The sequence below is a fragment of the Quercus suber genome, unplaced genomic scaffold (genome assembly GCF_002906115.3).
Source record: "Quercus suber isolate HL8 unplaced genomic scaffold, Cork oak 2.0 scaffold_34, whole genome shotgun sequence".
Lineage (NCBI taxonomy): Eukaryota > Viridiplantae > Streptophyta > Magnoliopsida > Fagales > Fagaceae > Quercus > Quercus suber.
The window spans coordinates 1361355-1385218 of record NW_027069499.1 but is presented as its reverse complement, the minus strand read 5'-3'; the positions used below and the strand labels follow the sequence as shown (position 1 = coordinate 1385218).

At 39.6% G+C, this 23864-nt stretch overlaps 2 protein-coding genes across 2 annotated transcripts; both read right to left on the bottom strand.

Annotated features, from left to right (window-relative positions):
• Window positions 1–12080: 12080 nt before the first annotated feature.
• On the bottom strand, window positions 12081–13223 carry LOC136066406 (uncharacterized). Its single transcript, XM_065770692.1, has 2 exons — window positions 12421–13223; window positions 12081–12342 (listed from the first exon to the last, which is right to left on the bottom strand). Exons 1-2 carry the CDS (start codon window positions 13221–13223, stop codon window positions 12081–12083), a joined length of 1065 nt encoding a protein of 354 aa, XP_065626764.1.
• An 18-nt stretch (window positions 13224–13241) lies between these two features.
• Window positions 13242–13628, bottom strand: LOC136066405 (uncharacterized mitochondrial protein AtMg00310-like). Its single transcript, XM_065770691.1, has one exon. The coding sequence runs from the start codon at window positions 13626–13628 to the stop codon at window positions 13242–13244; it is 387 nt and encodes a 128-aa protein (XP_065626763.1).
• Window positions 13629–23864: the final 10236 nt, after the last annotated feature.

Here is a 23864-nt window from a genome sequence, read left to right as displayed (position 1 = left end):
TTTTATACAATTAACGTGAATTGTGGTTTTCCCAAATGTATTAGCTTTTTGTTAAGGTTAAAGCACCATTTAATACTTTATTAAAAAAATCTCAAAATACTATTGTGGTTTTATACAATTAACGTGTATCTCTTGCCATAAAATTTTCAATTTAAGCTTTTATTTACTTATGTTATGGATGTGTAGTAAATGGCTAAATTTTAGGATTAAAAAACTAAATTTTAGGATTAGACAAAAAATGATAATTGCCATACATAAAAGTTGAAAAAAAGAACAACATCAACAACACCAAAAAGGGGGGGGAAAAAACGTGGATATAGAACATGGGATTTTTTTAATAGTGTAATTTTTCTTTTTTTGAAAAACTTTTAAATAAGGATAGGGTCACACCAATTCCCCACCTTAATCTTTTAAATTTTCCTAAAATTTAGCCTTTTATTTTCTTTCAAAATAATATATTTAGTGCCTAAATATAAGGATATGGATGAAGAAGTTATAGTAGTGGTTTTATAGTAGGAGTCTTTTTTTTTTTTTTCCAAAATATTGAAGAGATTTAAAAAGAAAAAGAAAAAAAAAGGTGAATTATGGTTTTTCCAATTGTATTAGCCTTTTGTTAAGGTTAAAGCACCATTTAATACTTTATTAAAAAAAAAAATCTCAAAATACAATTGTGGTTTTATACAATTAACGTGTATCTCTTGCCATAAAATTTTCAATTTAAGCTTTTATTTACTTATGTTATGGATGTGCAGTAAATGGCTAAATTTTAGGATTAGACAAAAAATGATAACTGCCATACATAAAAGTTGAAAAAAAGAAAAAAATCAACAACACCAAAAAGGGGGGAAAAAACGTGGATATAGAACATGGGATTTTTTTAAAAGTGTAATTTTTCTTTTTCTGAAAAACTTTTAAATAAGGATAGGGTCACACCAATTCTCCACGTTAATCTTTTAAATTTCCCTAAAATTTAGCATTTTATTTTCTTTCAAAATCAGATATGTTAGTGCCTAAATATAAGGATATGGATGGAGAAGTTATAGTAGTGGTTTTATAGTAGGAGTCTTTTTTTTTTTTTTTTCCAAAATATGGAAGAGATTCAAAAAGAAAAAGAAAAGAAAAAAAAAGGTGAATTGTGGTTTTATACAATTAACGTGAATTGTGGTTTTCCCAATTGTATTAGCCTTTTGTTAAGGTTAAAGCACCATTTAATACTTTATTAAAAAAAAAAAAAACTCAAAATACAATTGTGGTTTTATGCAATTAACATATATCTCTTGCCATAAAATTTTCAATTTAAGCTTTTATTTACTTATGTTATGGATGTGTAGTAAATGGCTAAATTTTAGGATTAAAAAAACTACATTTTAGGATTAGACAAAAAAATGACAACTGTCATACATAAAATTTGAAAAAAAGAACGACATCAACAACACCAAAAAAAGGAAAAAAGAAAAAAGAAAAAAAAAAGTGGATGGGTAGTTACTAAATTTTAGGATCTTTTTAGGAGCATTTCCTTTAACAAAAATCTTATTAATTTACTACTCCATAGAAAATGTTATGTACATTATAAAATACAATATAAGTGTTGAATATGATAGTCTGTCAATTTAAAACTCATTGGATACTCACTAATGTAAAAATTAGTAGAAGCGTCCAAATCCCAATCTAAAAATGCAAGCCATGTATAAGTATGTCCCACGTAATTAAGGGTATTTTTTTAATGGATAATTAAGTGTACTTTAATAAAGAAGAGATTAAAAAAGTTTTAATGTAAAACAACAATATTTTTCTTTTCAAACTTCGGCGCCTCTTTGCATATTTTTTTGATATTATATTTACATCCGGTAAAGTGAGAAATTAAATGTACATTCAAATCCTTTAAATACCCTTAAAGACTTTCATCTTCCTCATCACCTCCACAACTCTCAACTTCTAAACTCACTAAGCCACTTCTCCTCATCACCACCCAAACTCTTACACACAAAGTTACAAATAGGCACATTATTTTCTCATCCAAATTAACCAAAATGGCATGGTTTTGTTTTAAAGTGTGTGAAATGAGTATGGCAAATTTAATCTAATTTTAACTATAAATGATTTTGTGAAATAAAGTAAACATTTTAACACACAAAGTTACAAATAGGCACATTATTTTCTCATCCAAATTAACCAAAATGGCATGGTTTTGTTTTAAAGTGTGTGAAATGAGTATGGCAAATTTAATCTAATTTTAACTATAAATGATTTTGTGAAATAAAGTAAACATTTTCTAAATTATATTTTCGTCATATTGATCTAACAAATCATAACCTAAATTTAAATATATTCCCAAAACTTCTACCTAAAATAATAATTTAATAATTTTAAGAAGTGTAACTTATTCCTCATATTTTACTAAAAATTTATTACAATTATGCATATTATTACAATCCTTACATGTGATTAATTTGTTCAAAATTAGTTCACTTTATTGAGGTTTTAATACACCCTATTTGTGACAAGGAAAAATCTATTGATTATTTTGTATGTATGCACAACGACCACTATAAATTTAATTTAATTTTGTGTAGAAATGAGTTTGCAAAATACAGCGATGGTGAATACTGATGACATAGAATGTTGTTGAGAACGATGGAGATATTATGCTTGCTTGAGAAGACAACAAGAAGACAATGAAAACAGAAATATTCGATTGGCAAGATGTCATGCTAATTACTCAAGACAAAGATAACAAACTTTGGGTGGTGATCACATTTTAGTGGGAGGCCCAGCAAATTTAAATGAAGAAGATGTTGTACATTCTAATTCAACATCAACAAACCCATCACTAATACCACCTAATCATGAGGCTGGACAAAGTTATCAGCTTACACATATCCGTAACTTGGCACACAATATGCCACTTGAGCATAGGGCTATGCAAGAAGTCAGTTGTGAGATTATAGTTTTGTATCTTTAAACATTCTTCATTGCTTGGAATCTTATTATTTTGAGAAAATCCATAGTTTCTGGCATGTTCGTTGTTTGTCAATGTATACAAAGATACTAAGTCAATGTTTATAATATTAAATTTAGGTCTCCCTCCAACCTATCCAACTATAATGGCAAATGACTTTGAGGCTGGACCAAGTCATATAAATTCTAATGTTAATATTGGTAAGTTTTATATAATATATATATATATATTTTAAGGACTCAATTTGGAAAAGCCCTCGTAAATCAAAAGGAAATTCATCCCATAAGCCCAAACAATACATTTTAAAGAGTAGGTTCAAGATCTAGGCCCTAACAAACGGACAACTCCCAAAATAGGACTCACACCCGTTCAAGGCTGGCACGCTAAAGTTACTCCTCAAACTCTCTCCTCAGCACCATTCTAAGGATCCTGCTTGAGGTCCCCCCTTCACTGTTCTGTTGGTTCCCCTTATATAGCCCTCTTCTCACCATCTCTTTCTTCCACCTGTTGATCATCCATGCGCTTTCCTTCTGACTGTCCATCCCATTAGCTGCGTTATCAGTAATCATGTGATTTGTAGTGGCCAAGGTTGCCCTGTCCAAGAGTCACATCTTCATTAGTGCAGTCAGAGGGTTAGGTGAGCGCATTTATTGTGGAGGTGACAACCTGTCCTAGGCTTGTTCCCTCACTTGGTGTTGGCCTTGGTCCACCGAGGACAGGGTCATCCTCGGCGGGGTCCTTACAGCTCAGACCTTTATGCAGCGTCCTCGGGTGGCTCTCTATCCTCGGCATGGGCCTTAGGCCAGATGTAAAATGGGCCGAGGCTATCAGACTTTCAGGCCCCACAATAGCCCCTCAAAACCCTGCTGTCCGTATCCTCGTACGGGGAGGAGAGTTTTGATATCCCTGGGCCTCTACGAAGGCGAAGTTGTGATTCCTATAGTAGCCTTCATAGAGGGAGGCATGAGAATCCCTATGGGGCCAGTGATGAGTGGTTACCTTAGGCATTTTCGGCTAGCTCCTACCCAGTGCGTCGTTAATATGTTTAGGATACTAGGGTGCGTAGGCGTCCTGAATGAGAAAATGGGGTTGAGATTAACCTACCATGATGTGAACTGGTGCTACAATCTTCAGCACCTGAAGGGTATGTCATACTATATGAAGACAAGGGACGATAGGGTTTGGCTTATCCAGTGCCTCCCCGATTCTAGTAAGGGGTTGACCCAAGATTTTCTCATTGTGTCAGGGGAGTGGCATGACGGTCTCCACTGCCCGACAATTGAGGGAGAGCCAAGTAGGGTACTCGAAGTAGGAGATGGTCTAACTTCTTTTCTTTTTTCTTTGTCGTATATCTTCTTTGTTTGATTGATCATAGGAGTTTTGTTCCTCTTTTTGCAGATCCGCACACCTTCGCGCATCATTTTCACCTAGTCAACAAGCAAGACTTGGAAGCCGTTCTTAGGGCGGAGGTTTTTCTGAACGAGACCGATAACCAGGTTAGAGTTGCCCATAAAATCCTCGGATGTAATCCGACCCAGAAGTCGTTTTCAGTCCCAAAACACGTTATCAGGGCTCATGATCCTCAGCTTAGGCAAATCACCGTGGTAGAGGACGAATTTTCATTTTCTGAAGGAACTTCTATTCCGGAGGGCATCCCGTTGGTAAGTTCTTCCTCATCCCATCAAGCAGCACAGGCCGAGAAAGGGAGCTCGGAGAAGGGGGGAGAAGTGGTCGAACTAAGCTCGTCTAAGGACGAATTTGGTGCATTTGACCAAGCCGATTAGTCTGAGAATCCTTCTGATGATTTGGGAGGCCCCCATTTGTTCGAAACCGATCTTCAGCCCCCAAGGGTTGGTACTCAGACGAAGATGGGTTCCAAGAGACAGCCCCAAACCAGCCTCCTTAACCTGCTTGAGGGCAAGTCTGGGAAAGGTGTGCCGAAGGAGTCACAGCCCAAGCCTCCTCTACTTCTACCCAAGCCTTCACCTGCGCAGACCAGGTCATCCTCCATCCCTCCAATCTCGGACTCTCGGCCTGAGTCCTCTGATCCAAAAAGAAAGAGGCCTTCCAAGGGCAAAGACCCAGTAGATGGGGGCAGATCCCATTCTTCTCCAGAGGAAGGTGAAGCTCGTCGACCTTCTAAACAATTGAGGCTTGGTGGTCAGCGTAAAGTACAAGAAATCGTTCAGCAGTCCGAGCTTCAGGCCTGGCTGCCCACTGCCATGCTCCATGGACAACCTTTGATGGATGACGCTACTTTCCGGGATTTCCGAGGAGGCGAGGGGGCTCGCGTAGCTGATGCCCTGGAGAGGTCCCTTCTCCTCCTCGTCGACATGGCTGAGCTTGGGAGTATGAGGGGGCAGGAGGTTGCCTACAACCTTAAGAGATAACTGGGCATGGTAGGACCTTTGGTACTTATCTATTTTGTTTGAATTTTATTGCCTAGCACCTTCCTTTCCCCTAATGGCGTATTCATTTTGGTTGGCAGGCTATCCAAGCTATTTTCAGGCTGGACGAGGAGGTCGACATCCAGAGTAACGCTCTAGGGTAAGAGCGTGACAAATTCCTGAAGGCTGCGAGTACCCTTAAGAGATCTGAAGCAGATCTCAAGAAGGAGATTGAAAGCTTGGAGGAGATGATAAGGGCTAGAGATAGCACGACCTCTGACCTAGCCACCGCTACGAAACAAGCCGAGAATCAAACGAAGCGTTTGCAAGATGTCGAGGGCCAACTGCGGGCTGCTCAAGAGGACATCGCCAACCTGAAGTAAAAGTTGGTCAAGGCAGTTGGGGCGAAAGGTATTGCCGAGTACGCCAGGGACGAGGCCATAAGGGCCAAAGAAGAAGCCGTGTTTGCGAGAATAGACGCCGAGCGTTCCGTAGAACAAGTGTAGGAAGAGGCCTTCACTGAGGGGGTGGCTAAAACTGAAGCTACCCTTAAGGCTCAAATTCTTGAAGTGTGTAGGCGCTTCTGTTCCCAGACCTGGAATGAAGCCCTCAACCAAGCAGGCGTTGATGCCTCTTCTGACCTTAGGAGAGCAGAGAGTGTGTATTATCCCCCTGCAATTCGTGAGGTTATCCTTGTTACTTCTGAGGCAGAGTCCGTTTTGCCAGCAGCAGGTGAAAGTCAAACTAAAACTGCCGAGGACACATCTTCAGCTGACAAACCTATCGAAGGGGCTGAGCTCCATAGAGCGTTGGATGGGGCAGGAATCGACGGTTAAGAGGTACCCCTGGGTGTGGTGAAGCCTCTTGTTGGTCCCCAAGCCACACTCGTTGTCCCTCAGATCCCTCCTGCCGGGGAAGGATCCTCTGAAGTAGCCCCTTGGAGGCAGGGTCTCGAGCTGTGAGTTAAAGTCATCCAACAGGCTCCTCAAGACAAGCTGTCCGCCGAGTTGGGGGAGTAAGCCATCTCGTTGGACTACCCTGTTCTGATGGCGTGGACACTCCTATTTGTTTTCTTTTTTATTTCATTTCACTTTTTGCATTGGTGACATTGTAACAGAATTACATAATTTCTATTTGAAATACATATTTAGTAGTTCACTTTTAGTTCTTTGATTGATACTCCCTTTTACTTGTTATACTTTAATGTTTCACTTAATACCTTGGTTCTGTTCTGGACTTAGTCTCGTGAGGCAATTAGCTTTCCCTCAAGTTTGAATCTGAGGATCATACCACAACTCGGTTCTATTTGACGCTTTTGTTCTTCTACAAGTAGCTAGCTTTCCCCTAGGTTTGAGTGCTTGGACCATGCAAGACCTTGGTTCGTTCTAGTACCCGGGTATATTTGAGTGGTTAGTTTTTCCATAGGCTTAAGTCCGAGGACCATGCAAGGCCTTGGTTCTGTCTAACACTTAGGATCTTTTTTGAAGTAGTTAGTTTCCCCATAGGCTTGAGTCCGAGGACCATGCAAGGCCTTGGTTCTGTCTAACACTTAGGATCTTTTTTGAAGTAGTTAGTTTCCCCATAGGCTTGAGTTCGAGGACCATGCAAGGCCTTGGTTCTGTCTAACACTTAGGATCTTTTTTGAAGTAGTTAGTTTCCCCATAGGCTTGAGTCCGAGGACCATGGCCTTGGTTCTGTCTAACACTTAGGATTTTTTTTGAAGTATTTAGTTTTCCTATAGGCTTGAGTCTGAGGACCATGCAAGGCCTTGGTTCTGTCTAACACTTCTGTATGGGATGAAGGAGTTTGTCCTCGGCACTTGGAATCTTATTTTTGTCATGATGATGGCTTCGGCCCTGCTTCACCAGAAGTGGGCCATCCTCAGGCCGGATCCTTGACCTCGCAGTGCTCTGGGCAGGGGTGGTTCGGACTTCTAACCTTGCGCGTGGCGGTAACCCTGCCTTCAATTGAAGCTTCCGCCCTCCTCAGTTACGAGGCGTCCCCTGACTGTTCGCGTTCTGCGCCTAACGTTTTGATGTGTGAGACGCGCCCTCATTAATATCCTCGTGGATTGATGCAGATCTAGCGGTCTACGGCCTTCTTGAAATTTGGTCAGGATTAATGCCGTTGATAACCCTTTTCTCAAATTCTGTGTGGATCAATTCCCACAAGCCTACATATTCTATATAAGGCTCTCTAGGGGGAAACATCCTTCCATACCCCATGAAACCTCTAACAAAATAGGAAACACGACCCTTTAGCTTTCCAAGCCCCTTCAATAACCTTGCCAGGATTGTGACAAGAGTTTGGAGAAATGGGGCAGCCTTGGATGGAAGTGAGGGCACACAGGCCAAAAGTCCTCCTCCCTCGACCGAGAGCCGTTGTGGCTGTAGCCTGCGTTAGACTTCCAGCACGGCAGAGTTCGGGCGTCATCTTGATGGTGTCGTGCATGGCGGTCAGGAGGGAGGTCCGCAAAGTACATAATGCTCTTCTCCGGGGCGCACCAATACCTGCCCTTCAGACTAGCAGTGACTCATGCCTAGCCTACCCATCGGTGGAGGCCCGCAAGATTACGTCATGTCCGGTGCCCGACTGTTGCTGTATCCAACGGCCAACCACAGTGGGACCGGGAAAGAATCAAGGGAACATCATGGGGAGGGGTCGTCATGCGCCCATGCATCTGCTCCTCTCTTCTCGCTGGCACCAACCGCACCGGCCCGGGGGTTGTTGGCAGCCTTAAAACAAGCCTGCCTCAGCCCCCTTCCCAAAAGTTAGTTTTAAAACAGGCACGTCTGGGCCTCTGTTTGTAGAATTAGCTTTAAAACACGCCTGTTTGAGCCTCTGTTTGTATCTTGTATTTACTTTTCAATTAATAAAACGTTGTGGTGTTTGTTTCCTTCTCCTATTCTCTGAATCTTTTACTTTCCTGCAACGATCATATCTTGTGCAAAAGTGTTATTGTTGGTTGTTACTTCATTTTTTTTTTTTTTTTTTTGAAGTCGGGGTCAGTATTGCCGGTGGTGACGAAAAACTACCCAACCTTGCGCAAGCCCCTAACGGTGGAAATCGCTAGCCGTCGCGCCTGCTAACGCCCTAATCCTTTCCTACAAATGGCGCCAATTATAAGGACTCAATTTGGAAAAGCCCTCGTAAAACAAAAGGAAATTCATCCCATAAGCCCAAACAATACATTTTTAGAGAGTGAGTTCAAGAACTAGGTCCTAACAAACGGATAACTCCCAAAACTGGACTCACACCCGTTCAAGGTTGGCACGCCAAAGTTACTCCTCAAAGTCTCTCCTCGGCACCGTTTCGAGGATCTTGCTTGAGGTCCCCCCCTTCACTGTTCTGTTGGTTCCCCTTATATAGCCCTCTTCTCACCATCTCTTTCTTCCACCTGTTGATCATCCATGCGCTTTCCTTCTGACCGTCTGTCCCATCAACTGTATTATCAGTAATCATGTGATTTGTAGTGGCCAAGGTTGCCCTGTCCAAGAGTCACATCTCCATTAGTGCGGTCAAAGGGTTAGGTGAGCGCATTTATTGTGAAGGTGACAACCTGTCCTGGGCTTGTTCCCCCACTTGGTGTTGGCCTTGGTCCACCGAGGACAGGGTCATCCTCGGCGGGGTCCTTACAGCTCAGACCTTTATGCAGCGTCCTCGGGTGACTCTCCATCCTCGACATGGGCCTTGGGCCAGATGTAAAATGGGCCGAGGCTATTAGACTTTCAGGCCCCACATATATATATATATATATATATTTATTTATTTATAAAGCTTTAACCATTAAAGCAAACCTATGCATGTAAGTAATTATCCTGAAAGGCCCAATTTGGTTCTTGGACCTAAATAGGTGGCGGCTCCCAAATCCTCCGCCTTTAGTCCATTCGGCTAAGGCATACTTCCTAAAGGGGGACAAACCACAGAACGTGAGTTAGGCGCAAGACTGTGCGCTCACACTTAGCCATATAGTTTCTTTAATATATATTCCCTTTTACTCAAAATATATATATATATATATTTAAGGGTATTTTGCAACAGCCGAAAAGTTAATCCAAAATGGGATCCTCTTATAAATAGACTGAATAAATGATTGATGGAAGGTGGGTTGAGATTTTGCAAGATGGAGTAATGCTATAGACACAAACTATTTTACAACATTTTTACAAACTAATGTTGTGGCCAACTTTTTACTCTTTTTCATTTAGGTCTACCATTAACATCACTTTTTCATTTACCAATAATCACTCACTACATCAGTAGTTTGTAATTTTTTTTTTTTTTTGTAAAATAGTTTGTAAAAAAAATTACAAGCTCCACGTACATGTCCTGAAGGTTCTGCCCTCATCACTTGAGCAAACGCATCATCTTTTGACCATAGGATTCCTTCGCGACGCTCTCCTTGTATGTATTTGAAGAGGCTTCAACTGCCAAGCCTTTGAATTTTACAATTATAGTTTCAATGATTTTTGAGAAGAGAAACGTGGTATTAGTTTGTAGAGGAAGAGAACAAAGTGTAGGAGGGCTGGAAGTAGAGGTTTCAAGAGACAAAGAGCAAGAAGAAAGTATTAATGATGGTGGCTATAGATGCTTATATGATTGGATCAGTGAATTACCAGAATTCTTGAAGTTGAGGTATATCCAGACTTTTCATGCTTTTTTTAATGATTTTTTTTGTGTGTGTGAGTGTTTTACTTTTGTTGTTAACACACACACACCCCTCATTCGGTTTTTAGCTTTACAACCTTACCCTCTACCCACACCTGTGAGAGGAAGAATTACCATTTGAGTCAAGGCTCATCGGCAATTTCAAGTTATTTATATATATAATAACCTTAATTTGAAGTTATTTATTTATATGTTCAGAGGATTTTTTTTTTTTAATATCAAAATTTCTAATTCATCCCAATTGGAGATTTATGTGTTTGTCCAATGAGACCTAACACTAGGGCTTTGTTTGGTTGGGAGGATAGAAAAGTGAGAATGAAAAACTCTTTTATTTGGTTGAAAAGAAAATGGCTAAAATGCAAAACTAACCCTCTAAGTTTCACTTTTTGTCATTTCAATCTTCTAAGTTTTAATTTTATCATTTTAGTCCTCTAAGTTTTAAAGTATAATCAATTCAGTCTTCTGTTAGTCTTTTGTTAAGTGCTGCCATTTACTAACCACCAAAACGACGTCATTTTGGACGAATTTTTTTTTTTTGAATTTTAATTTCTTAATTTAAAAAAATAAAAATGTTAATTACCAAAAAAAAGAAAAAAGAAAAAAGAAACTAAGGGCTCAAGGAACGATGTCGTTCCCCGTACCACTGAAAGTTATAAACTATCAATCTTCTGTCCCATTTTTTCTACTTCACTCTATACTCCACCAATAAATACTTGCCACTTATTCACCTAATTAATTAAATACTATGATTATTGACTTATTAATACTACAATTATTAATTAATAGTAGTATTTAATTAATTAGGTGAATATATGTCAAATATTTATTTGTAGAGTACAGAGTGAAGCAGGAAAAGTGAGACAGAAGATTTGGACTCATTCCCACCGCCGATTAACTGAGAAATTTGTGGGAGAGGATTGTTTTGCAAAAACCATCTATAGAGAGCAAAGATCTCAAGCAGAATAAAATACCTAACAAGATCCTGAGTGGAATATAAAACGAAAGGCAATGTTGATGCATTTAAACTTTAAAGGCTAAGGAACATAACTGAGGATTGTATCGAAAAATTAGAAGTCCCCAAAAGACTTATTATATAAGCCACCTCACCCTAATATAGTATAAAAATTGTGGTTAAAAAAAAAATAACAGTAAAACTCTCTCTCTCTCTCTCATTGTGCTGTAATTTGTAAACTTATGTTGTACATGTCACGAATTGGGATGGATCCATCCATTTGATAAAAATATATATGATTCTTGTGTTCGTGGTCTATATGATAGTATAAAGCAATGTGGATGTGTTCTACGCATTCTTGTGTTGCCTTTTTCAACTTTGATATATTATGGCCAAGTCCAAATTTTAGAAATTGTATGAAAAACAATGTTTAAGGGGTGAAAGAAAATTGTATGTATATAGAATATCACAGAAAAGGCATTCAAGCACCAAATTTAAGGTTCAAATTGTTTATGAATAATGGAATGTTCAATTTAAATATATATGGATAACAAAATTTTCAATTTTCCATTTTGATTGCTGATAGAAGATGCGGATCTAGACTCCTTAATCAACTTTGGGATTGAGTTGGGACATGGTGAATCCACAAGATATCATCTCTATAAATTCCCTGATCAACTTTATACCATCAGGGTTTTGACTGTCTGCAGTTATATGCTTCAGGTTTGATTTCTTTACATAAATTGATATTGTTAGAGATATATTAGCCCATTAGTATAAGCCCAAGCCTAATTCTACTTTGTGTGCAAGTCAAGTCTCCTACTTGTATTAGAAGTCTATTAGCTTAGGGTTTAATCTACTATATATACCCATGTTATGATTCATTATAACACAGGATTTGTATTACATTATCATTATTATTATTATTATTATTATTATTATTATTTTGATAGGGAAAGAGTTGTAAATTTCATTCAACGTGGGTAAGACCCAAGGAAATTACATCAGATTGAATCTGAGATACAATGGTAGGGGGAGTATCTTCCACCCATATTAAACAATCTATAATGTCTTTAGCATGCCTAGCCATTAAATGGGCTGCCTTGTTACAATCTCATTGAGCGAAAGTTGCTTTCCATGATCTGAAGTTTGGCAGCCAGGTCTGAGCACCTGAGATGATTTGCTGGATTGGCAGGGGGGTATTGGTCCCACGGTTGAATGCATGGATTACCACCTGTGAGTCCCCTTCCACAATGACTTGTCTAAGTCCCAGCTCCCATGCGAAGATAATCCCACATTCCACAGCCTTGGCCTCTGCTTCCAATGCTCCTAGCGGATACGGAAGCATTTTCGAAAGCGCTCCCATGAGTTGCCCACTGTCATTACGGATCACAACCCTAAGGCCACACTAACACACTTCGGCGAACACTGCGGCATCAACATTTATTTTGTACCAGTCTGGGGGCGGAGGTTTCCAAAATTTGGGAGAGGTTACTGCTTGCCTGGGCGTGGGGTGGCTTGCTACTTTCCAATACTCAATCATGAATCGGTGGGCATCATTAATGATTCTCAAAGCAGTTTTTGAAATGGCTCCCTGCCAAATACTGCTCCTATTGTTCCAAATGCCCCATGCCGTGGTAATGAGGATTTCCAAGTCAACATGGGAGTGATTTTCCTGGAATAGCCAGAGTATATCTATGAAATCACGAGGCTCCCATGACTGATTAGGTGGGTGAATCTTGAGGGTAGTCCATACCTCTTTGGCTAAGTTGCATTTCCAAAAGACACGCCCTATGGTTTCAACCCCCTCACACAGATCATAGTCCACCTCAATTGGAATGTGGCGGTCTCGAAGTCGGGTCTTCGTTGGAAGAATGTTCTTACAAGCTCTCCAGGCGAAGTTTCGTATTTTGCTCAGACATTTCAGACCCCATATCAACTTCCATAAGGCTTTCATTGCTGAGTTGTCTGAGCACTGTCCTTCAGCTTGGCTGTCAAGAAGCTTCTTAGCCACATGGTAAGCACTGCGAACAGAGAAGGCCCCATTTGGTGTTACAGCCCAAACTAGGCAATCCACAATGGGGAGGGAGCTAAGTGGGATCCCTAATATTACTTGGGCTTCATGTGGTAGGAAGGTACAGTGAATAGCATCCACTTTCCACGCATGCTGCTCTTGGTCAATTAGGCATGAAACATAATCTCCATTACTCAGGGTCATACGAGGGCTCACCACTTTGTAAGATGACGGGGTTGGCATCCATTTGTCTTCCCAGATTCAGACTTTTGCACCATTGCCAATGTTCCACCGAGTGCCTTCAAGAATAACATCTTTCGCGGCCATAATACTCTGCCATGCGAAGGAGGGCCGTTTGCCAAGTTGTGCATCCAAAAAAGAATCATTTGCAAAGTACTTGGCCTTGAAGACTTGGTGGAACAGGGAGTTTTGGTTCTTCATGAGGCGCCAGCCCTGTTTTGCCAAGAGAGTTAGGTTGAAAGCCTTTAAATCCCTAAAGCCCATGCCCCCATCAACCTTCGGCTTGCAAAGCTTATCCCAAGCAATCCAAGGTATTTTCCTCTCTACATTTCTCTGCCCCCACCAGAATCGACTAATCATGGAGCCAAGTTCTCTACATAGTGATTCCGACAATTTGAAGCAACTCATTGTATAGGTTGGAGCCACTTGCGCGACGACTTTAATGAGTGTTTCTCGACCCGCATTTGAGAGAAGCTTCCCTTTCCATCCTGCTATCTTTTTCCCCACCTGGTCTTTTAGTTTGTTGAAAGCTTTTTTTTTTTACCTTTGCCGATTAGAGAGGGGAGTCCCAAGTATTGGCCGTGTTGCTTGATAATTTGGGCTCCAAAGAGGCTTTTGATGGAGTTTTGGATTTCCATGATTGTGTTTTTGCTGAAAAATAGAGAAGTTTTTTCTCTATTCATCCACTGACCCGAGGCTGCCTCATAGTCTTTCAACACCTTCCAAACTTTGTTACACTCACTCATATTGGCCTTGCAAAATATTAAGCTGTCGTCTACAAATAGGAGGCGCGAGATGGGTGGCGCTCCACGGCAGACCGAGACACCTTTGATGTGACCTTGGAGTTCTTCCTTTTTAAGCATGGCCGAGAGTCCGTCCGCACATAATAGAAATAGGTAGGGGGATATTGGATCGCCTTGCCGGATCCCCCTGGTTGGCCTGATCATTCCTCGAGGTTCCTCATTTAGTAAAACCAAGTATGATACGGTTATGACACACATCATCATCATAGAAATCCAACGGTCATGGAAGCCAAGTTTCCTCATGATCCTTTCCAAGCATGGCCACTCAACTCGGTTAAAAGCCTTACTCATGTCAAGCTTGATGGCCATGAGACCATCCTTCCCCTTACGCCTTTGGTTGATATGATGCATTGTTTCAAATGCTACCAATACGTTGTCTGTGATCAACCTAGTAGAGAGAAAAGCACTTTGGGAGGTGCTAATGACATCAGACAGAATCTGTTTTAAGTGATTAGCCAAGACTTTTGAGATGATGCAGGAAAGAACATTACTGAGGCTAATGGGGCAGTAGTCTGTGATTTTTTGTGGATTAGAATTTTTTAGGATTAAACATATGTGTGTGGCATTTATATCAGAGGGCATGATACCAGAGTTTAAAGTACTAAGAACACATTCTGTAACATTTGATCCGACAATATTCCAAAATTTCTGATAAAAGACAGGTGGCATACCGTCGGGTCCGGGGGATTTGAGTGGGTGCATTTGTTAGAGAGCATCTCTCACTTCATCAGGGTGGAACTCACTGAGCAAAACGGCATTCATTTCTGGTGTTACCTTTGGTTCAAGAGCTTCCTCAACTGCTGCAAAAGTGGATGGCATGTCTGATTGAAAAATAGATGTGTAATAGTCCAACACAATAGTCTCTATGTCCTCCGCATTGTCTCTCCAGCAACCAAAGTCATCTTGCAGTCCTAGGATAGTGTTTTTTCGACGCCTCTAAGTTGCTGTAGAGTGAAAAAACTTGGTGTTGCGGTCTCCTTCCTGCATCCATAGAGCTCGTGATCTCTGGTACCACATGTCATTTTCCTTATCCATTAACTCATTTATTTCTTTCCGCAGACGTTGAATATCCTCAGCATATTCATGTAGCGTGTTAAGGGACTCAAGTTGCTAAAGTTTTTCCTGCCGATCCTTTAGCTGCTTATTAATGTGCCCAAAAAAATTTTTGTTCCACCATTGGAGTTGGTCCTGACAATTCTTTACTTTAGCTTGGATGGTGTAGTTCTCACTAATAGTGCTAATGCCATTCCAAGCTAATTCCACAACTTCCTTACATGCTGGGTCCTGCAGCCACATTGTTTCAAAACAGAACCAACGCTTTCGTTTCCGAGCTTTGTGTCCGTGGGTTAAGTGCAGCAGTAAGGAATAGTGGTCAAAGGTCATCATAGATCGATGTTGCACCTTTGCTCCGCGAAATATGGCTCGCCATGCGGAGTTTGTCACCATTCTATCAAGGAAAATTAACGTACATTGTTGCCCAAGTCTTCCATTGCACCACGTGTAGTTTGGGCCACTAAAGCCCAAGTCTTGGAGGTCACAAAAGTTAAGGGCATCTCTAAATGCCATCATTTGATCAGCACTCCTCTCTGCCCATCCACATTTTTCATCAGCGTGAGTAATCTCATTGAAGTCCCCAAAAACAACCCAAAGGAGTTCAAGCTGTGCATATATATATTCTAGGAGCTTCCAAGATGTATGTCTCTTCTGCATATCAGGGTGGCCATAGAAACCAGTGGCCCTCTAATGCTGGCTGGTTACAGAATTAGGAATGATGACGTCAATGTGGGATTTTGAATACTTATGGGTCCAAACAGTTGTGCCTTCTTTCCATAGGAGGGCAAGACCACCACTCTTCCCATCACTCAGGACTATTATTCCTTGCGTGTAGTCTACCTTTGTCTGAATCTTTGACATATGTGCTACGTTGGCTTTTGTCTCCACAAGGAAGATCAAAAAGGGAGCTTCAACTTTCACCATTTTGGTAAGTGCAAGAACTGACCGAGAGTTCCCAAGCCCTTGGCAGTTCCAGGATAAGATACTCATTGGGCTGGGCAGGGCTGCACAGCAGCCTCCGCCATGTCACCAACCATGTCATGTTTGTTTTCCCATGCAATCTCTACCAACGTCTTTCCTTTCTTTCACTTCAAGGGGATGGAGTTTGGGTCAAGTTCCTGTAAGGGTGTTGGGCCATTTCTCTTTTGGGCTCCTTTGTTAGTGGTAGGTGCTGGGCTTTGTATTTCACCACTTCTAATAATACACTTCCAAAATCTCCCCTTGGGCCCAACCGGATCATCAATCCAGCCCACTCCATCTTCAAATATCATAGGTGTAGGCCCAATATTAATATCCAATTGTAATCCTTGACCTTTTTCAGCTTTTGCCATTGCTTGCAAAACATCATTTTCCATATTCTCGATTATTGCCAATTTATCTCTTGTCACTGTCATTCGGCGTACTTCACTTGCTTCCAAGGTGCTTGACTTAGCTGGGTTTGAGGAGACATTACCTCCGGAGTTTACTTGCTTTTGGGAGAGTTCAACTTTGGTAACGTAACCTTCTGTAGGGTCTGGCTCACTACTCCAAGCTAAGCTTTTTGCAGGTTCAGAAATAGGCAGCTTTAACGTGACTTTTGAGTGGGACATAGGTGTGTCAGACGCTCCCTTGGGACTACCAGCCACGCTGCTCGTGTGTGGTTCACCTACTCCGGTTGTCACGTGGGAAAGAGGGAGGCCATGGCTATTTTTTTGCCTGTTACGTTGCCGGTCTTCCGGCATATGGCTACTCTGGCCTTGAGCATCGTTGCTCCAAGAATCATCGTATTGGTGAGCACCTTCGTCTGTGGGAGCCGTTGTTCTCATCGGAGGTGTGGGAGTTGGTCTGGCAGTGCGGGGAGGGGCGGAGTGAGGGATAGCAGAGGAGTGTACAACTTGTAGTTGTTGGAGGTTGCCTATGGCGGCCCTGAGCCATGCGCCGTACTATTGCTCGTCCTTTGATTATGTGCCCCCACTATCTGTCCAGAGCTTACAATCCCTCTCATCGTGGTTTAGGGTGCCGCACCAATAACAGAATATTGGCAGGCGTTCATACTGAAAGGATATCCACAGTGGTTTGGTCTCGCCCATGTTTACGAACCTACCTCGGCAGAGAGGTTAATCTATCTTGATGTGAACTCGGACCCGTATATAGCGACCACAACATTCACCATTCGCAGACACATCGACTTGCTCCACAATGCCCAGTGTATTCCCTATGACTTCGGCATTCTCTCTAGTCATTCATCAAAGAGGGAGGTTGTGGATTTGTACCCAGAAAGATGTATGAAGGAACGTTGCATCATCTACAGATTCGTCGTCTTTTGGTTTGTACAGCTCAATCAAGTATTTGTCAAAAGACCAAGGCCCTTGTGTAAGGATTTTCATCGGCGCAGCGTCATCATCAAAGATGATCAGGACTGTGTTTGAGCCAAGGTCACAAACCTCGAAGTTCTGAACAGAGCGCCACATGCTTTTGAGAGTTCGCACTAAAGCTTCCACATTAGCACGACGTTTTGTGAAGAGCCGAGCAACAAGGATTCTGCTGTTGTTCACAACGTCAGGGGCAAGACTGACTATTTAGGCTTCCTTCGTGTTCAGTGATAAGCTCGCACACTTCCCTGTGATGTCGTCCATGTGAGGATGTGGGTGAAAAGGAAGAAAAAAGGAGGAGTGTTCCACCGGTGTAAGGAAAGGGAGGCTGCCTATACAAGATAGGCGCAAAGGTTTTCACCGTCGTAGGTTTCTCATGAAGAGAGAGCCAACGTGGGAAAAGGAGGCAATGGGTGAATTGATTTGTACTACATTATAATATATTATTGATGTAGCCCTTTAGGATTTTCTCCGTGGATGTAAACCGTTAGGCTGAATCACATAACCTTCATGTGTTATTATGCTCTATACTTTATGCTTTCTCTTTCGCATCTATACTAGCATATTCAACATGGTGTATCAATACTAATATTTAACAGATATATACACACACATTATGCAGTTATATTAAAAAATTTATTATTATTATTAGTATTTTGTCAAATTATCAATTACCTTCCAAGGTTTGATTAGAATTGAAGATCAGAATGTGGATTTCATCAAAAAGCAATTTATGTTTCGGATTCAGTGAGGAAAGTTTTATGCTAGTTCCAACATAAATCAAGAACTCCGTTATCGTTGAGGATTTGCAGATCCTGTTCTTAAGAGGAGGCCTTCTTAGCTCATGGATTATGCAAATTCTTCCTTGTGGGTTTATTTTTGGAGTTGTCATGTGGATGGATTGTTGGTTTTGTTTGAGTCTGGTTGTTTTAGTGTTATTTGTGATCTGGCATGCGGATTTCTTTATTGTTGTAGCCATACTCTAGCCAGCAGGTTTGTGGTAACTGTTGCAGTAGGCTTGCCGTTTAAGGAGCCTTGCTTGTTCTTTATTGCTGGGTTCCCAGCTTGTTCTCAATAAAATTTCATGATTATTTTAAAAAAAAAAAAAAAAAAAATCATCCCATCTAATACAAGAACAAAACTTAATCCCAAAAATAACCACTGTAAAACTTTTTGGAACACTGTTTTGACAGTCAATTTAGAAATAATTGACAATGGCATTAAAATTTAATTGCAATAATGGAATATACAGAACAATGACTATTGCATTAATCCTAGAAAAAGTTGTCTAAAACTGAAATCAATTAGGATGAGATAGTCCCTTTAGAATATCTCATTCAATTATACAAATTCTATTTTTTCAATCCTCAATTAATTTGGTAATGCATCAAAAAAGGATGAGTCACAACTCACTCTCTTTTCCTTCAAAATCCGTCCTCTTTTTTCCTTCTCAAATCCGTCCTCTTTTATGCTCTGATTCTATTTGACCAGCCCAAAGCACGTGTAATTCAACTTGACCCAGATGGTGGCCCACTTGTTTATGCATACGTATTTTATGTATACCATAACTATTTGGGAGATTCTAGCATTTTACCCCTATTTTTAAAAATATTTGGCAATATGTCCATGTTTTGAAACTATTGAGGTCCATGCCCCTGTTTCAAAACTCAATTTTATTAAAATCAAGTTTCAATCAAAAAACTTGATTGGTAGAAAATCGAGTATGGGGCGATCAAACTTATAAATAAATAAATTGCATGGAACTTGAGCTCCATAAACTCGAATTCCATGCAATCTTTTTTTATTTTTTTATTTTAAGTTTGATCATCCCAAACCTATAGCTGCGTTCAGATAGACCTATAATAGAGTTTTAAAAAGAACTCGAATTCCATGCAATTTATTTATTTATTTATTTATTTTTAAGTTTGATCACCCCAAACCTATAGCTACGTTCAGATAGACCTATAGTGGCGTTTTAAAGGGAACTTGAGCTCCATGAACTTGAGTTCCATGCAAATTATATATATATATATATATATATTTTTTCTTTTTTAAGTTTGATCGGGTATAACTCAATTTTAAACCAATCAAGTTTTTCATTGAAACTTGATTTTGAGAAAAGCGAGTTTCAAAACATGGACCAAAATAGTTTGGAAACAGAGGCATATTGCCAAATATTTTTAAAAATAGGAGTAAAATGCTAGAATCCCCTAACTATTTGTGCTTACGGTTTAAAATGTTGTATTATGTATTTAGAAAAAAAAAAGGTGTGTTTTAGTTAATTCAACTAGTAAAATCTCTTATAGTCAAATAAGAGATCTAGGATTCAATCTCTGTATATACCAAAAAACCAATTGGTATCTTGGTCTGATGATAAAGAAAAATTATTAAGAGTAGACGCCATAGAATTAGGACACATAAACTATTTGTTCTTACAATTTTAAAATATTGTATTATGTATTAAGAAAATAAAAAAAAAGTTTGCTCAACTAATAATGTCATTTTTAGTTGAATAAGAGATTTGAGATTCATTCTCCGCCTATGCAAAAAAACCAATTGGTGTGATATAGAGCAATTATCAGGAGTGAACGTCATAGGTTGAAACTATCTCTAAAAATAATTTATTGAGAAATTTTTTTTTTTCCCTCTAAGCACAAACACATAATGCATTAAACATGGTAAGTAATCACTACCATTAAATTTGCTTCCAAAAGATTTCAAATTCTAAGCCTGATATTTCGGGATTTATATTTTTTGTATCTTTATATAAACTTTGGTTTCCTTAGAAACTATATCATCATCCTATATATAATGCATGCGAAAAGACAAGTAATCACTACCATTTGATTCGCTTCCACAAGTTTTCGGATTCTATGCGGAATTCATGGATATATATAAATATATATTTTTTTTCTATATAAAAAAGTATTAATAAAAATAAATTCTTTAAACACACGCATAACGCATGCGCAAAGGCAAGTAATCACTACCATTAGATTTGCTTCCAAAAGATTTCCGATGCTACGTCAGATATTCCAGGATATACATTTTGTTTGTCTTTATAAAATATGGTGACCTTAAAAACTTTACAATCATCCGAAATATAACGCATGCGAAAAGGCGAGTAATCACTACCATTAGATTTGCTTCCAAAAAATTTCATATTTTATGCTAGATATTCCGGGATTTATATTTTTTTTGTGTCTTTTTAAAATTCCATTTCCATAAAAACTATACCATCATCCTATATATATATATATATATTCTACAAAATCTTTTTGATTTTATATTCTACCAAGCTTTTGAGTTGTATGATTGTAGTCTCAATGATTTTTGAGAAAAGGAACACAGTTATAGTTAGTAGAGGAAGAGGACAAAGTGTAGGAAGGCTAGGAACAAAAGCTTCAAGAGACAAAGAACATGAAGAAGAAAATACTAATAATGGTGGCAATACTTGTTTATTGGATCAGATAAGTGAATTACCAGAATTCTTTGAAGCTGAGGTATATCTAGACTTTTCAAGTTTTTGTTTTGTTTTTGTTTTTTTGTTTTCTGTTTTTTGTTTTGTTTTTTTGTGTTCATACTGAATCCAAACTTGTGAGAATAAGAAGTACCATGTGTGTCAAGATTCATTAGTAATTTCAAGTCATTTAATTTAAAATTCCATTTCCATAAAAACTAAACCATCATCCTATATATATATATATATATATATTCTACAAAATCTTTTTGATTTTATATTCTACCAAGCTTTTGAGTTGTATGATTATAGTCTCAATGATTTTTGAGAAAAGGAACACAGTTATAGTTAGTAGAGGAAGAGGACAAAGTGTAGGAAGGCTAGGAACAAAAGCTTCAAGAGACAAAGAACATGAAGAAGAAAATACTAATAATGGTGGCAATACTTGTTTATTGGATCAGATAAGTGAATTACCAGAATTCTTTGAAGCTGAGGTATATCTAGACTTTTCAAGTTTTTGTTTTGTTTTTGTTTTTTTGTTTTCTGTTTTTTGTTTTGTTTTTTTGTGTTCATACTGAATCCAAACTTGTGAGAATAAGAAGTACCATGTGTGTCAAGGTTCATTAGTAATTTCAAGTCATTTATATAAAAACTAGACTCATGCCCAACGAGCATGTTTAGAGGCTTTTTTAAGGTCAAAATTTCCCATTCATTCCAATTGGAGATTTATGTGTTTGTCTAGTGAATATTATATGCTTAGCAATCATAGAAATAGTTGTGGGTGACATGAGACCTAAAACTAGGGCTTTGTTTGATTGGGAGATGAAAATGTGAAGGATAGAAAAGATTTCATTTTCTCTCATGTGTGTTTGGTTGAGAGAATAGGAAATTGAGGGATGATAAACTCTTTTGTTTGATTAAAAATAAATATGAGATGATAGAAAATTTAGTTTTTATAAATTTACATACATACTCCTATATAAAAATTTGTCAATAGTTTGGGGGGATCCCTTAAATTTGAGTTAAAAAAAGGGAAAAGAGTGTGGTATATGGATAGTTTCCCATCAAACAATTTCTCACACCTCATTTCTCACCAATTTCTTTGGGGGGTGGGGGAAGATACTGATGGGACCAAGAAGAAACTATTGGGCCCCACCAATATCTCCTCCCCGGCCCAACCAAGCAGCCTCCCTATGCAAATTCTGACGTTAAAAAAAATAAAATAAGATTTGACATGCATTACGTATTAATTCATAAAAAAAAAAAGAAAAATAAAGTAAAACTTACAATTATTAAAGAAAACCAATTGACATAAACATTTAGTGAGTTTATTTATTTATTTATTTTTTTATAATCTGCAATTCATTAGCTAAGAAGACAAAATACAATTGGGGAAATCTTCCTTACACACAACCAACAAGTCAGGAGGAAGATTATCCTTATGGAAACAAAAAGACATCCTAGAGTCTAAAGCAGTCCTAGCTGTATGGTGCGCAGCACCATTGCAGGATCTAGGGACCCAAACAAAAGCAAAGGAAACAAAATAAACAGCTAAACAGCGAATATCAGAGATGGGGGTGAGAATAGCCCAAGGGACTTGGGAATCCAGAGCGTTGATGGCATCAAAGCACTGCTTGGCATCTCCTTCGAATAGTACATGGCTCCACTTCTCTATTCTGGCAAGCTGAACAGCCCATAGAAGTGCTTTGGTTTTAGCTTGGAGAGGGGTGGATTTCCTGATGGTTCTCGCCCAAGTTTTGATAGGGGTGCCCAAGTGGTTCCTTGCGAAAACAGCAATGAAGGCGAGGTTGGATGAAACAACGGCATCCACATTGATTTTGATCCATCCCAAAGGAGGGGGAGTCCAGTGTTGCTGTATAGGATGGGTTAGGGGGCTGGTGGGAGAGAAGAGAGATGATGAGCACACCTGAAATCTGGTTTGGACAGTCCGGATGGAATGAAAAGATTTTTCCTCATGACCGATGACCCCGCAGTTGTAACCGAAGTCTGCAAGCTTCTCATATTTTAAGCCAACCCATGTATTGGTTTTATTTGGACTGGGTAGAAAAAAACCTGGGCGTAAAGGCTTGTCTAAGGGAATGTCGACTCGGACTCGAAGGAATTTCTTCCATGCGCCACCAGGCTCTCCTACTAGATCTATTTCTTGAACCACCCCAATATGAGAGCCTATCTTCCTTATATTGTCCTCTGTTTTCCACAGAGCAGGGAGCCCGTGGATCTGAGCCCAGAGGGTAGTTGTTGAGAAGTCTATTTCTTGCCATGTGATGTCCAGACTCCATTTTTTAAGGACGAGGTGGCCTTAACGGCATGACCAAGGGCTCCTAATGAAAGCTCTATGTGCGTCTACTTCATGTTGGAAGGAAAATATGAAGATGTTTTTGTTCAGGTGTTTGACCTCCATTGGGTAGACTGGTTTCCATGCCTTGAGAATAATTTCTCTAACGTAACTGAGGTTGGTGTCTTTGGAGGTAATGAGTTTGGCTACGAGGTTGAGATCCGGCGATGTGGATGAGGTTTGGTTTGGAGGGAGCTAAAGTCTGGGTTCTTCGCATGAGATGTTTTCTGTTCGAGTGACGAGGTTGGAGACTTCCATGGATGTCTGTGAGAAGTGGTAGGAGAAGGGGCTATGAGGGCCACGGTGGAAAGTCAGGTGTAAAGATGAAGAAGGTAGGGCTGTGAGTGACACAGTGGTGTGTCAGGAGTGAAGTTGAAGATGGTGGCAGGACGATGGAGGTGGCAGATGGGAGGAGGATGGGGTAAGCAAAAGCAGCTTAGGGGAGAGGGGAAAGGGGAGGAGGTACTAGTGGGAGTACGGAGAGAATTTTTGGTTCGTTGAGCTTGCTTACATAGTTACATACATTTAGTGAGTTTATAATTACATGGAGTGATTGTTTGGTGCTTGTGGAGTACCGAAATGAGGTATTTCCTCCTCCTCTTTTATGAATGTTGGATTCTG

What these genes read in the sequence shown, in the direction of transcription:
- LOC136066406 (XM_065770692.1), bottom strand. Translation starts at nt 13,223, where the DNA reads ATGCCAACCCCGTCATCTTACAAAGTGGTGAGCCCTCGTATGACCCTG. An exon ending in AAACCTCCGCCCCCAGACTG is followed by an intron (nt 12,343 to 12,420) that starts GTACAAAATAAA and finishes CCGTAATGACAG; the next exon opens with TGGGCAACTCATGGGAGCGC.
- LOC136066405 (XM_065770691.1), bottom strand. Translation starts at nt 13,628, where the DNA reads ATGAGTTGCTTCAAATTGTCGGAATCACTATGTAGAGAACTTGGCTCC.